Source organism: Sphaeramia orbicularis, chromosome 12 (assembly GCF_902148855.1).
Source record: "Sphaeramia orbicularis chromosome 12, fSphaOr1.1, whole genome shotgun sequence".
Classification (NCBI taxonomy): Eukaryota; Metazoa; Chordata; class Actinopteri; order Kurtiformes; family Apogonidae; genus Sphaeramia; species Sphaeramia orbicularis.
The window spans coordinates 30896206-30909920 of record NC_043968.1 but is presented as its reverse complement, the minus strand read 5'-3'; the positions used below and the strand labels follow the sequence as shown (position 1 = coordinate 30909920).

The following is a 13715-nucleotide window of genomic DNA, read 5'->3' as shown; positions in this document are numbered from 1 at the left end:
TGTAAAACAGAAAGTTAATGAAAGAAAAAGGAAAAGAAATTATTGCACATCTTTGTGATATGAACATTGTACACTCGGTTATTGCGATAATGATATTTTCTCAATATATTGTGCAGCCCTACTTCATGACATATACTACTACATTTTGTCCTCTGCTAAAAAGAACCATATTTAAAGATGAACCTCATTGGTAAATTTACAACTCTTTCTAACCAAGCCAAGAAAAGAGGCTAAGCAAGAATGGACAATAAAAGAATTTGGAAAAATATGTGGGAGTAATGAGTATTTTAATGTATGACTCAATAAATCAACATTCTGCAAAAAACAAGGCAGGGAGAGGGAGAAAGGGAGGTAGAGGTCCATGGAGAATGTGCTCGGGCCTCAGGATGGAGGTAAAGCGATCCAGCAGAACAATGGGCTTCTGTGTCCCACTCTGTTTTCTCTATCTCAGTATTTTCAGCTACTTCGGCTTCCTCTGTCTGCTCAACTTCATCCAAAAAAATTAATGTGTATATATATATAATGTTTTGTGCTTATTTATTGTGATGGTCCTTTTTTTAAGTGAGAAGAAAATCGCTCGTATTGATCTCTTGTGTTTCATTTTCTCCTCTTTCCAACTTCTTTCCCCACGTTCTCACCTCTCCGCATCGCTCACATCACATTATTCATTTCTTTCTCTCATCTTTCTGTCTTTCCACTCCCTCTCTCCCACGTCTCTCACCCCTTGTTTATTGATTCTCTAGATTAAGAATTCCTAGGGTGGAGGAGTGTAACACACAAGCATCAAATTATTTTGGGGTGTGCTTATTTGCCTTTCCCTTGCATCTATTTGGCCTGTGTCTGTAGACAATTATGCCTACCCAGCCCCAGACTCAGGTGCTAATAATGAAGGACAAATAGAATCATATGTGTAAACTTCCCCCACTGATGAAAATTTATATTAACTTTCTGCCACAGTAAACAGAGCTGCATAGCTACACCCTCCCGGGAGGATTGACGAGATGAATTTGCTCGCTCCTACCCCAGGAAGAAAGCAAGAGCCCGTATACGAGAGAAGGAGTGGTAGGAGGGGCTCTCGGTGTGTCTCCATTGTGTAACCTCACACGTATTTTTCTACTAACGAAGACAAAACATGGGTCTGTTTTGCCCATCACAAATAAAGTGTGTGGTTATGACTGTGAGAGGGAGAGAGGAGTGAATATGCTTCAATATGTATGTGTCTTTTAAGGCGCTGGGAGGCCATGCCAGTAATAACAGAGAGCACAGCCTGCTGTCATTCACCACCACTGCTAACATTCACTACCTTCCCACCTCCTGCTGTTATTACCACGTATTTTTTGTGCAAATACAATGGTATATGTGTTCGGCAAGTGTGAATAATAGTTGTCAGCTACCTTTAAGTTGAACTTTGGTGCAGAAACCCCCAAACTGGGGCAGATTTTTACTGTCTGCCTTCTTGAAATTAAAAAAAAAAAAACTTAACCAAAGTTTGAAACACTGATCATGACTATTCTGCAAATAACATTAGACTGGTCGAGTGCTAATTAGTTTTCAACAGTTGTCATGATCAGTTCCTTCATTTATCCATTCTTTTCTTTTTTGTTTTCTTCTGAGTATCACATAAAATTCAATTCACCCTCAAAAAGCAGTGACTCCCCCCCCCCCCCCTCCGTCTCTGCTGGTGGCTGTGGTAAAGTCTTTACTTTGACCTGTGCTGTATCGCTGCGTTTAGATAAGGTGACAGCAGGCCTATTCAGCAACGCTCTTTATCTACTGCTGCTCTTAGGGAAGTCCTTTAGAGCCAGACAACTGAAAGCTACCACAATATACTATCACAAAGAGACAGAGAGGAAGAAAAATAGAGACAGGCAGAGGGAGAAGAGAAGAGGCAAGGGAAGGTATTTGTGTGGGTGGAAGGAGGGAGAGGAGAATGTGTGTGTGTGTGTTTGTTTGTTTGAGGCGGACAGTGTGTGTGAGGTCAAGTGTTCTCTTTGCAAAAGTAAAGCTGGCATGAGGTATGACTGCTCAACTGCAGCACCCAGCCCAGCACACATGCAAAAAACATAAATACACACATTCTGTCTCCCTCTGTCTATTACATGCATTTTCTCTCTCCTCAAACGCCTGATTTCCTCTTCAGGTGATTATAATCCTTCTCCTTTTCACAGTTCCAGGCGAGTGGAGGTCACACAGCTGGATGAATAGCTGATATGAAATGTTGCATTCAGGCCAACCATTTTTCATTTGTAGAAGGGCTGAGCCAAGTGGAAAAATCAGAATTGTGGGACGGACCCCAACTGCTTACACACTGTTGCTTAGAAATACTGTGACATTATCTCACCACTTAAAGTGACAAAGTGTTATAAACTAAACATATGACGATACATAAAAATGCTGTGCGTCTACGATAGCTATTCAGTGAGTTTTACCCACTGCTGTAGTGCAGTAAAATGTAAGGTTTTCTCATCACTCTTGTCAGAGGATCATAGACAGAATGAAGTTGTTTATCATGGAGCTTGTGTCTGTCTTTGTTGACAAGGCCTTATTAAGAAGCTCCCACTCCAAAAACATAGCTAGAGGCGACGAGCAAACTGATGGATGCATCAGAGAAGAATCGGCAGCTGTGGAAGAACCAGTTAAAAGCAGAATGCCAGTAGAAATAGATGATATTAAAAAAAAAGATAAATCTGTTTACAAACAGCTACTGTACTCATGAAGAACATGCACAAATATAATGTACCAGCTCTGCAGCGATAATGAAAAGGTTGGGTGAACTATTTTTTTTATCTCACCTACTGCTTTCTTTCTAAGTAAACTGCTTTTAAGTACATTTACCCTTCATTACACAACTAATAAAGACAAAATGTGTGTACACAACACATGAGGTCCTACACAGGAACACAAAACAATCATTAGAATAACAGCAGAGCCACAGTGTGTCACTACCATCCATCTTCATGACAACCAAAGCTGGCTAAAACCGCCTGATTTAAACTCCAAACTGTTTGTGTGCATGTGTATTCACAGAAGCCTGTATGCCTGCTAGGTGTGTGTTTGTATGTGGGTGCATTTGTGTGCGTCACAACCTATCTTGGGGGCTCTGCTGTTACCAGTCAATAGATGGAGTGTCTGTCTGTCTCGTCTGGCAGAGCTCAGGTTAAGTTCTGCATCTAAGTGTTTCCCTGTTCTGAGGTCAACCAGAGAGCACCCTGACCTTAAAAGTAAACCTCACAGCACGGCTAACCCTTTGTCCTGCAACTGTGGTGACATCGTGTCATGGGATGGGATTACAAATGTATGTCGATGACACTGTAGTAGACACACATGCAAAAGCAGCTGAGATAGCAGATAAAAAAGGCTTTGGTTGAATTGGAAAGGACTGTGATCTGACTTGACTGATCATGTCTTCCCAAAAAATGTTTACAGCCTCTTAATGGTGAAATGTTTATTAAGGTGGAAATGTTGATATATATATATATATATATATATATATATATATATATATATATATATATATATATATATATATATCAACATTTAAAATGAAAAATGAAAAAAAAAAAATGAAAAAATGAAAAAAGCCATTAAACACATCTACAAATTCTGGAAATGGCAGCTAAGATGTTTATGCCATGATCACATCCAAAGTCTTATATGCTGTCATTACAGAAATGGTTAAAATGGTTTAGCTTCTTCTACATTATGCAAGTTTGTTTACTTTGGTATAAATTAGTTTTCATAAAAAAGGTGTGTGAATGATATATTACTGTGTGAAATTTGTTTTGTGTTTTGTCTGTCTCGTTTGCTTAATGCTGTTCTGTCGCTGTGTGGAAGTTTTTAATTGTGATCTGTCAGGGGACTGCAGATGAATGTTAGCCTGGGGGAAACCCCGTCGCAATGCATCAAATGGTAACATTGATGTTTCATATTGTACACAGACGCTTACAAATAAAAATAACACAATTTTAAAAAGTGTTAAAAATACATTTCTACATAATCTAAGGAACATATTTTCCACTTTGTTGATTTTTCATGCGAGACTTGAGCTGATAATCACTAAGGTGTTACTCTGCTCTTGGAGCTAACGTGGCTCATCAGCAGGAATTCACAAAATTCTTCTCACTAGCGTTTAATGTCCTTTACATACAGTTAAGCGACCATTTGTCTTGTTATTAGCCCTCAGTCGTTGAGGTTGTTCTTCATTTAAATGAAACCACACTTTCCTCAAATATCAACTCGATAAATAGCCTCTACATCTATGCCAGTGGAAGAGCGATGCATCACATTCATGTCTTGCTTATGTAACATCTATCTTTCCTTCTTCTTGTCCTTTTCTCCACCCTGCATTGTACCTTGGTGGTTTTCTTGTGAATATTTCAATTATAGCGATGTGCGTTTGACCTTTAAGTGAGCTGCAGCAGATATAGTTATCTACCTTCCACTCTGACACGGAGCGTCTATCAATCAGTGACACCCCCCTCCTCCTTTTACTGAAACAGACTGCTTGACTGAGCTGGGTATAGTGAAATGTGTTTGTGTGTCTGTCAGAGAGGTGGCAAGGAGATGGACAAAGAAAAATAATACAAGGCAAAGTCAGTGAGTGGAGTGAAGTAAGGCAAAGAGGCTTGTAAAGTCTTGGTGATAAAAAGTAAAAAATGTGAGCCAATGAATAAATGTATAACATATATGCACAAACAGAGAGAAACAGAAAGACAGAAAGAGAGAGAGAGAGAGAGAGAGAGAGAGAGAGAGAGAGAGAGAGAGAGAGAGAGAGTGGCAGAGAGAGATATTAAACCTTTTTTTTCTTTAATCTGCCAGCAGGCTGACTGAGCCACACTTCCATAAACAAAGCCTTTTCCAGCAGCATCCTATATCACGCTTCTAAGAACAAGCAAGCGTGAGCAAAGTCATACTTCTTTAGTTTCATTCTTGTTCCCCGCCCTTTTCCAAAGGGCTAATCTACATCTTTCATTGAATCAAGAATGGAAATTCACAAGAAATGCTTCTTTTTCAATTTCATGCTGAAGTAGCTCAAGTTAGTGGATGTAATTTCTCCTAACAAGAAAATTTATCACTCTGTCGCACACTTAGTCCAGCTATGTTAGAAAAAGGCCTCCTTTCTCCAATTTTTTTTTTTTCTTAGGGCTTTGATAAATGTGCCAAAAGCATGATCACTCCCTTCGTAGCACTCCATACAATGACAGAACAATTACAGTGGTTATTAAAAAATAAAACCTCTGGTTGAAATTGTATGAAAGATAAATGACATATCATTTAGGACTAGAGTAAAGGCATTACATATTAAGGCAGAACTAAGCCAAAAGGGGGTGGGGTTATTTTACATGTCTTGAAAGGACCTAAACTTCTGAGTCTCAGTTATGTCACTGCACCGACACAGGCTGGTTAGAAAACTGATACAACTGACACAAGGAAACACACAGTTTCCAAAGGGTTTTGCTCCTCAAACATTCCAAACTTGTGCCAACAAAGAAGTGTTTTCTCACTGTTAGAGAAATTTTTGAAAGGACCAACCATGCAAAAAACTCCACCCATCAGAAGTTTTGTACAAATTACAATTATCAGTTTCACGGCGAATTGGATGATGAAGTCCAAACAGGTGAGAAGAATGCACGGAGCATAGTATCACTGAAATAATACCACGCATGGCCAAGCCACAAGGCTAATGTATATTTATCATGTAAACTTCTGATAAATGCACAGAAACAATCACATCTCTGGGTTTCCATTGGAAGATTTTCCACCATGGATTCAAGCGTGAAACCAATATCAGCTTAGTGTCTAGTCAAGCTTGAAGTGCTGCGCCTAGCCCACAAAGCATGTTCTGCATATGCTCATGGGCGTCACTTTTATCAGGGTGGAACAAGCAGCTTTTCAGTGCTATCACTGATCACTTTGCGCGAGTTAAGTCCCCCAGTGTGGGTAAATAAGCAGTGGTTAAGTCTTGATGAAGAATGGCAGGTTGGAACGTAGAAGAAGAGACAAGCAGGCCAGTATATCTGTACCAGAAACCTAGTGTGACTTCCATCATTAACTTCTGGCTGGAATACATTTAACTCTGCATCTGCTCAAAACAAATGCTCAGTTTACATTCCCAAAAGGACTAAGGGGATTTTGTTCGATATATCACCTCTCTAGACAGCTCCAATGTTTGCTGATACAGCTAATATTATAGTCAAGTTCTACATGATGCAGATGTCAGCCTACCTTGACAGCCAGTGCAGGACCTGACCTTGGCTGATGCACTATAAAACCCAGCAACTTCAGCTCTAAAGCCTGTAGTGAAGAGAGCCAAAGCCAGCGCTAAGTGACATGTCAGTCAGTGTGTCTGTTTGGAGCCTTCAATTCCCCATGGCCTGAGCTTATTTACTGCATTTATATGAAAAGCTGTGAAGAAGAGAGGGGATGTGGGCCCGGCTGACTCTCTTACATATGTATACGGTGTTTGGAGGCAATGCGTAAAGAGCATCTCCCCTTGCAGCCTGCTAGTGTTACAACTACAAACAACCTGGGAGAAGGATAGAGCCATTTATATATTCAAAAATGGGTCAGGGATGAAGGTAATCGGAGCAGCAGAGAGTGTTAACAAGTGCAACAAAAAAGAAAAAACTGTGATACCTGGAATCTGTTAGTCAAGATGCCGTGCATACATTAAAGAGGGAGAGCACCAGTGACATTACAGATGCTACTATTTCTCGCTAGTCATCTTCTTAACCCGATTTGAAGTCATTTTAATATTAGTTAGAGAAGGGGAGGGGGGGGGGGGGATACACAACAAACCATCGGGCATGCGTTTCAGAGTCTGATTTGTTACTATTCATGGCTAAAGCGGAGAGGAACTGTAATACTAGACATGCTTGTTAAATTCACAACACTCCAAAGCTGCCTTCTAGCAAATCCTGTCTTTTGGTTGTCAGCTTAAGACACCCCGGCATATGCATATGTAGGATTTTTAAGCTCTGTTAAATGGATAGCAGTGTCGTGGCCTATCAAATGACTATAAGCCACTTGCCTTTTTTGGGGGGAAGGGAACCATTTACAGAAAAGCAAGCAGCAATGCGTTACCTTGTATGCATCGGAAAGCAACGCACCACATGTGTTTTCTTTGGCCTCCTGTTAACTCCACATTAGAAGAAAACAGAGCAATTTACATGTATGTATTCAGGCTTTGTGTGACAGTAACACTCTAGCCGCCATATTAACAACTAGTACTCTGTTTAAGCCGACGACAGGGGAGTGGCAACAAACAATGACAGAATGCCTGTTTTCGATTGTGAGGCCACAAAAGATGATGCACCATTCACTACCAAGGCAGTTTGCAAATAAATTATTGTGGTGGGTATTGAGCTGAAGCAATTGTTCAGTCCCCTCAGAGTAGGTGTGAGTGTGAGTTTCAAAGGGTGTGTGTATGCATGACTGTATATGTGTTTGTGCTTGTGTGAGTGGACTTATAGATCCAGTGCCATTTATTTCCCAGAGCTGGAGTCAGGGCAGTTAGGGAGGCGTAAAAGGAAATGAGTTGTGAAGTGGCCATTGATCCTGGCCTACACTAGGTTGGCTAGAGACTGCAGGACTATTGGCCACAGTATGGGCTGCTGAATGGCTGCCTCTTATTTACACGGAGGTGGTTAACCCTGGCCCAGTTCATTTATCACAGGGCTAATGTGCTGCACAGAAAAAAAAATGTGTCAGGTCAAACAAAAGGCATAATCTTAAGTGATGTCATTGTTATCAGTATTAAATAATAGCACTGTAAATTTACTTGTGGTTCTAGATTACAGATGATTTAATTTCTTTTTAGAACATTTAAAAACCCTTTGCCTTTATACTCATACTCCACAGTCTGATCCGTTGTGTTCTACCTGAACCGCCTCCTCCACATGCACCTGCTTGAGCATATAATACCGATAAGTGTTTATTTCCAGCAGATTTCACCCTATCTCTCTCATAGTCTCTTCGCAATTCTCCCATATCTCTCTCTCTCTCTCTGTCCCTTTCTACTCGTCTCTCTTTCAAGCCCTGCAGTTTGACATTTCACCATGCTCTCAGGGGACTCCTGCATGAAATGGAGTTACTGGAGAGCGCCACTGTAATTCCAGAAGGCCACATGTAATGTGTCTTAAACATAGATGGACAGGCCAGGTTTCAAGGTGTTGAAGAATGAGGAGCAGGAAAAAAAAGAATGAAGGGGAGACAGACAGAGGAAGAAGAAGAAGAGGTGGCATCTAGATAGATAATAGAATAATACTGTGTTTTGTCTGGGGAAGGGTGAGCAAACAGCAGCTATGCTGTCATTCATACCCTATATCTTTAGTGTCATCACAAAGGGGGAAACTACAGGCCCATATGTCACAGGCCTGTACGTACTATCCTATAGGGACTGTCTTTGCCAGTCTTGAAATAAAAAGAAGGATGGCTTTCATTGTAAATAAACCAGACAAGGATTGCCATGGAAGGTCTGGCTTTTCATTGAAAGGGGAAATTATTTCACAAAGAGATACAGTGCATGCTGCTTCTCTAATTCTTCTTCTGCCTTTACAGGAAAACCTTATCTTCACACAGATGATGATGGTTAACAAAAGGCTCCTTTATGAAATCGTTCATATTTCAGCGGAGGCCTTTCTCCTGTCCTGAGAGGTGATTGATGCGTCACGCCAGGACCAGTGTCTTATTTACACAGTTGAGTGGGGCAATCTCAGGCCTGAAAGATAAACCTAATGAGCTTCTTTGTGTAAGGGTGCAAATGAGGGACACCATGCTCCTCCCTCCTTCCCATTTCCATCCAAAGGGACAGTCTGGGTGATTAGGCCTTTAAATTATGCTCAAGGGCAAAGCCCAGATTTGCATCTTAGGTATGTGTGTGTATGTGTGTGTGTTCTCAAATACAGTATTGAGAGAGTGACAGAAGCAGGTGAAGGGCAGAGTGAGAAAGATGCTTGAGGCTTGTTTGTGAGAGGTGATGGTGGGTGAACATTGCATGTCAGTATTTTAGAGTCTGAGCATTTACCTCCACTAAACAGTAAACTTGACTTGTTATATGAGTGAGGTGAACCCATATGTCAATTGAGTGTGTGTGCACACACATGCACATACAAACACACTGTCATTTTGTCCTTTGTCTGTGGGGTAACTCTCTCTCTAATGACTTTCATTTTAGGGAGAATTTCATTTGCCCCTAAACCCTAAATATTACCCATCACTTGCTGTCAGATTTCTCATCCCTTCTATTTCCTCCAGCTAAACAGCTAGGAAGGCAGGTTAATTGCTGTCACTCTCAAGTTGGACCACTGCCTAGCTCTCGTGTAGCGACAGGGGTAGCCTAGAAGTAAGATGGCACCTTGGCGCACTTATTGTAATTTATGTCAAAATGCTGCAGTCATTTAAATGGGGTTGGATAGTTTGCATTTTGCTGCATCATGTGCCTCAGGAAAACACTGAAAAGCATACCTAAACAGTTTACCAACATGTACACTCCTGCCACAGTTTCTTGTAAACTGCAGTTTTGTGCAGAAATAGATAGGTTGTTGTCCTCACAAACAAAGTAAACACTGACACATAAAAAGTGAAAAAAATAAAATAAAATAAATAAATCCATGAACAACAAATATCAAAGAAAATGAAATGTAGCTTTTATACTATGTTTTTTTTTATATTTAAAGAGACATTTTTAGTTTGAGTTAGTTATCTGAACAATACCGTAGTGACTTGACAATGCCACAGCTGTGAAGAGGTCTTGGTTCGAATTACTGACCTGACCACAATAGAAAACCCAGACCACAGCCTTATCAATACACGACATACAGTTGGGAGCCCGTTTAGAGAGGGCAGTAGTCCTGAGTATTGGCTCATCAATCCCACTGATAACCTGGAAAGGATTACGTCTACAGAGCACTGTAATCAACTAACAGGCTCATTATGGGACATTATGGTATAGATCCAAAGATCAATGCATGGCCCCCTTGTACATACACATCAGCACATGATATTAAAACACAAGAGTGGCTTTGACCAGTGATAAACTCAATGGTAATATGAGCACAGGGTAATTTTTTTTTTCCTCGTTTTTTTCCTACAAGCAAGCTTTTACAGTGATCATTTTTTGCATAGTGATTAGGGCTGTGCAACGTTCATCATTTGCTTTGATACATATCTGCAGCTGGCAAATTGCAATCAGATACAGTGGGTATCTAATCTGTGATCTCAAATCAAATTAGGTCTATTTAGACAACCTTGGGAATGGGGTGATGAAACCCTGAAAAAAAAAAAAAAAAAAAATTAGGGGCTGGAAATTTAATTGTGACGCAGCGGTTATTATTCAGATTCATGGATAATGTGAGTGTTTCCTTCACACTGAACAGAATGACTTACATACACCAGCACCAAAGTACGAATAAAACCAGTATAGTATGAAAATATAAAATGGAGAAGAACAACACGGGCATGTTTGTAAAAATATTGAATTTTACATTTTTAAAATTTTCTTTTCCAGTTAAAATATTTGACTAAAGCAAATATTTCTTAGTCTCGTTCTTGGTCCCATAAGCTTTGGCCAAATCTAAGGCAATGAGACCTTAAGATGCTGCTTTTCTAATTATAGCTGCAGGTAGTATTTTTGTGCTGCTAGGTAATGGCAGAACCCATAGGGACAGTGGAGAATTCATCAGTGCTTATTATTAATCATCCCCCCAGCAGCGTGATGAGAGACTGGAGCTTCTATGCCCACCGGACCACTCAATGTCATTCCAAATATGGGTGGAAAATTACACCCAACAGCCTTCCTTCAAAATGGACTCAGAGCAGACGTGGACTGGAATTTTATATCTGCACACAGGTGTAAAAAAAAAAAAAAAAAGTGCAAACACAAATGCATGAATGTATGACCATGCACACATTTACTTCAAAACATCTGTGAATGTCAAGATTATTTTTTTCAGATAAGGAGTAAACAACACTCTCTACTCTATATCATAAAAACTCCATCCTTCGTCGTCTTTCGTGGTCTCTCCGAAGAGATGCAGCGTGAACGTGCCACAGGAAGTGTGTGTGAAGTTAACAGCACAGGGCCCCTGTTTTAAAAAGCCTCCAGAGACCTGTTAGCTGGACTGCTCATTTCAATGTGTCTGTCTCTGGGTTGGAAGAAGGTTTGGGCTGGCCTCTTTACAAGACACACACTGTCATACCCCCCCCCCCCCACCACCACAATCCCACACACCACCACCACCGCCGCTCTTTACCGTACGTCTATCTAAGAGACTTAACTAGACACTTTATGCTTACGTCGCTCTTCTCTCTCAGCGCTCGGGCACTTTTTTAAACAGCACAGCTTCTTTGTTTTAGATGAAGTACTGAATTTACATCCATACACACGTGTATGCAATTCTCTGTTTATTTCACTTCTATCTCAGTAACATCACTACAAATTACATTTCTAAAACAATTCCACCAATTAAAGCAAATTCCTATAAAATAAAACGATAAACAAAACGTTGCTGAATTAATTTGAAATTCCTTCTGACTTACATATATTTTGTAGTATTTTTAAATTAATTCTGAAATGAAAAAAATACATATATTATCCTCAAGTTACAGAAAAAGAAAAAACAAACTTTATGCAGTTTTTTCATGACACACATGCATGAAGGTGTGTGTTGCTCAGGTGCAATAGTTCAGCTGCTAGCTATCTCTTTCGATCGTACTTTCTATCTGCACTGAGCATCAATACAGAGAGAAAGCAGTCCACTATTCAGCACCTGAGATTGACCCCAATCAGGTGTGTTTTCTTTTATATATATATATATATATATAAATAAAGAAAGAAATAAAGTGAAAGAGTGGTGATAAATGGGAGACCACAGTGCTTTAATGCTAGACCAGTCACCAGCAGGGCCACTGGGCTTGCGATGTATGGAGGATGGGTGTTAGGATGGGATGGGGCCATAGGCGATGGAATAGTAGACGGGGGTTGGGTCTGCAGGACATGCTTTATTTTGCTGCACTGAATATACCCACCCCCGTGTGTTCGTGCATATACAGATGCAGTCACACAGCAACATATCGGCTACTATTGCCCACACCAAACTAACCACAGGGCTTCAGCTGCCTCCAAAGACACACACATGCACAAACACTCACTGTGGTACAAATACATGCTTGCATGAAAATTCCCATTAAACCAAAAAGGACAGCACGCATCATTACAAACCGGCGGCGTTGTCCCCCCTCCCCATCCACCCCAAAGCACAGCCCTCCGACCTCATCTCCCACTGCTCTTTTGGCAAACTGTCAAAGCCATCATTCACCGTGAAAAGACACGAAGACACTTGACTCCTTTACTCTGCTGGCGCCTGACTTTCACAACTCCTGCCCCCAAACCACCACCTCCTACCCCCCACCCCCCAACAGTTCATTCACCCTCAAGTTGCTCCGACTGAGATGAACAGCACCAGTACAATAGTACACGGGTGACACAAAAACAAAAAGTTAAAGACAACTGAGCAGCAACTGACACTAGATGTTTAGAGCTTGTTCGAGCTGATTCTGACAGCAACTATTCTAGAAATTAGTACAATTAAACTGCAACAACATGTGAATGTGATCAAATCTGAAAGACATGATATCAAAAATCATTTTAATAAAATAATTTTCTGTTTGAGGAATAGTTCAGGAAAAGTAAGATCTGAGAGACTACATGCAAATTATTCTTTCAAGAGTGTTCTGGTCAAAGGTTTCTCTGCCGCTGGTGTGTCTGTGTGTGAGTCTCCAACTAGTGCCGAGTTAGGAGGCCCTCTGGTGGATACAGCGCTGCCATGACACACACACACACTCACACGCACACACACACCATGCACACGAGTCCGTACGACATAGACATTCTTTTACTTTCTCTATCTCTCCCTCTCTGACATGCGCACACACGCACACAAACTCTCTCACATGGCCTCAAAAGGCTGCAACAAGCTCTCTTTGTAGATAAAAATTTTAACACCAATGCAAAAAACAAAACAAAACAAAACAAAAAAAAACACAACACAATAAGTCCTATAACCAACTGAAGCAGTAACTGTAAAACATTCTCATCACTAAACAGCTACAGGCAAAACATGTCGACAGCACAACAAACTACTGAGAAAATTTACCAGAGACACAAACAGCCGATTATATAAACAGTGTTTTTTTTTCGTGTACACAAAAACACACTAAAAGTGCAAAAAAACACAAAACAATATTTCACTGCCTCCTGCCTATGTAGAGAATCCCAGCGCTGCCTGAGCAGAGAGCAGAGCGGAGCAGAGTGGGAGAGCGAGGGGAAAACAGAGTGGGAGAGAGAGAGCGGGAGAGAGACGAGACGGGGGAGAAACACAACTTACCTGCTGTTGTTGCAGATGCAGCAGCTCGACTGTGCTTACTTCGCTGCTCGTGTCACCAGCGCTTGATCTCCCATCTCTACTGCCAGCCTCTAATTGGCTGCTGCTTAGGGTGCTCATTCCATTTTGACTCATTGAACTGTTGCTTATTGTCTCTGTGGCCGACTCCTGCATCATCATGATTTAAAACCTAGAAGTGATTAAGAGGCACCGGTTAGGGCTCTTCTTGTTACAATTCCCCCCTTTTTCCCTCCTATTTTTTTTTTTTTTTTTTTTATGCTTCTATTATCAAGCCCTCAGTCCCCCTCTGCAAATTAAAGCATTTAAAGATGA

At 40.8% G+C, this 13715-nt stretch overlaps 1 protein-coding gene across 1 annotated transcript in view; it reads right to left on the bottom strand.

Annotated features, from left to right (window-relative positions):
* The window catches only part of foxp2 (forkhead box P2), a 104284-nt gene that overhangs the window by 50751 nt on the left and 39818 nt on the right, over positions 1 to 13715 (bottom strand). Inside the window, 1 exon segment of the mRNA XM_030149757.1 lies at positions 13386 to 13572. Coding sequence (XP_030005617.1) covers positions 13386 to 13562 — 177 coding nt within the window. The 5' untranslated portion in view covers positions 13563 to 13572.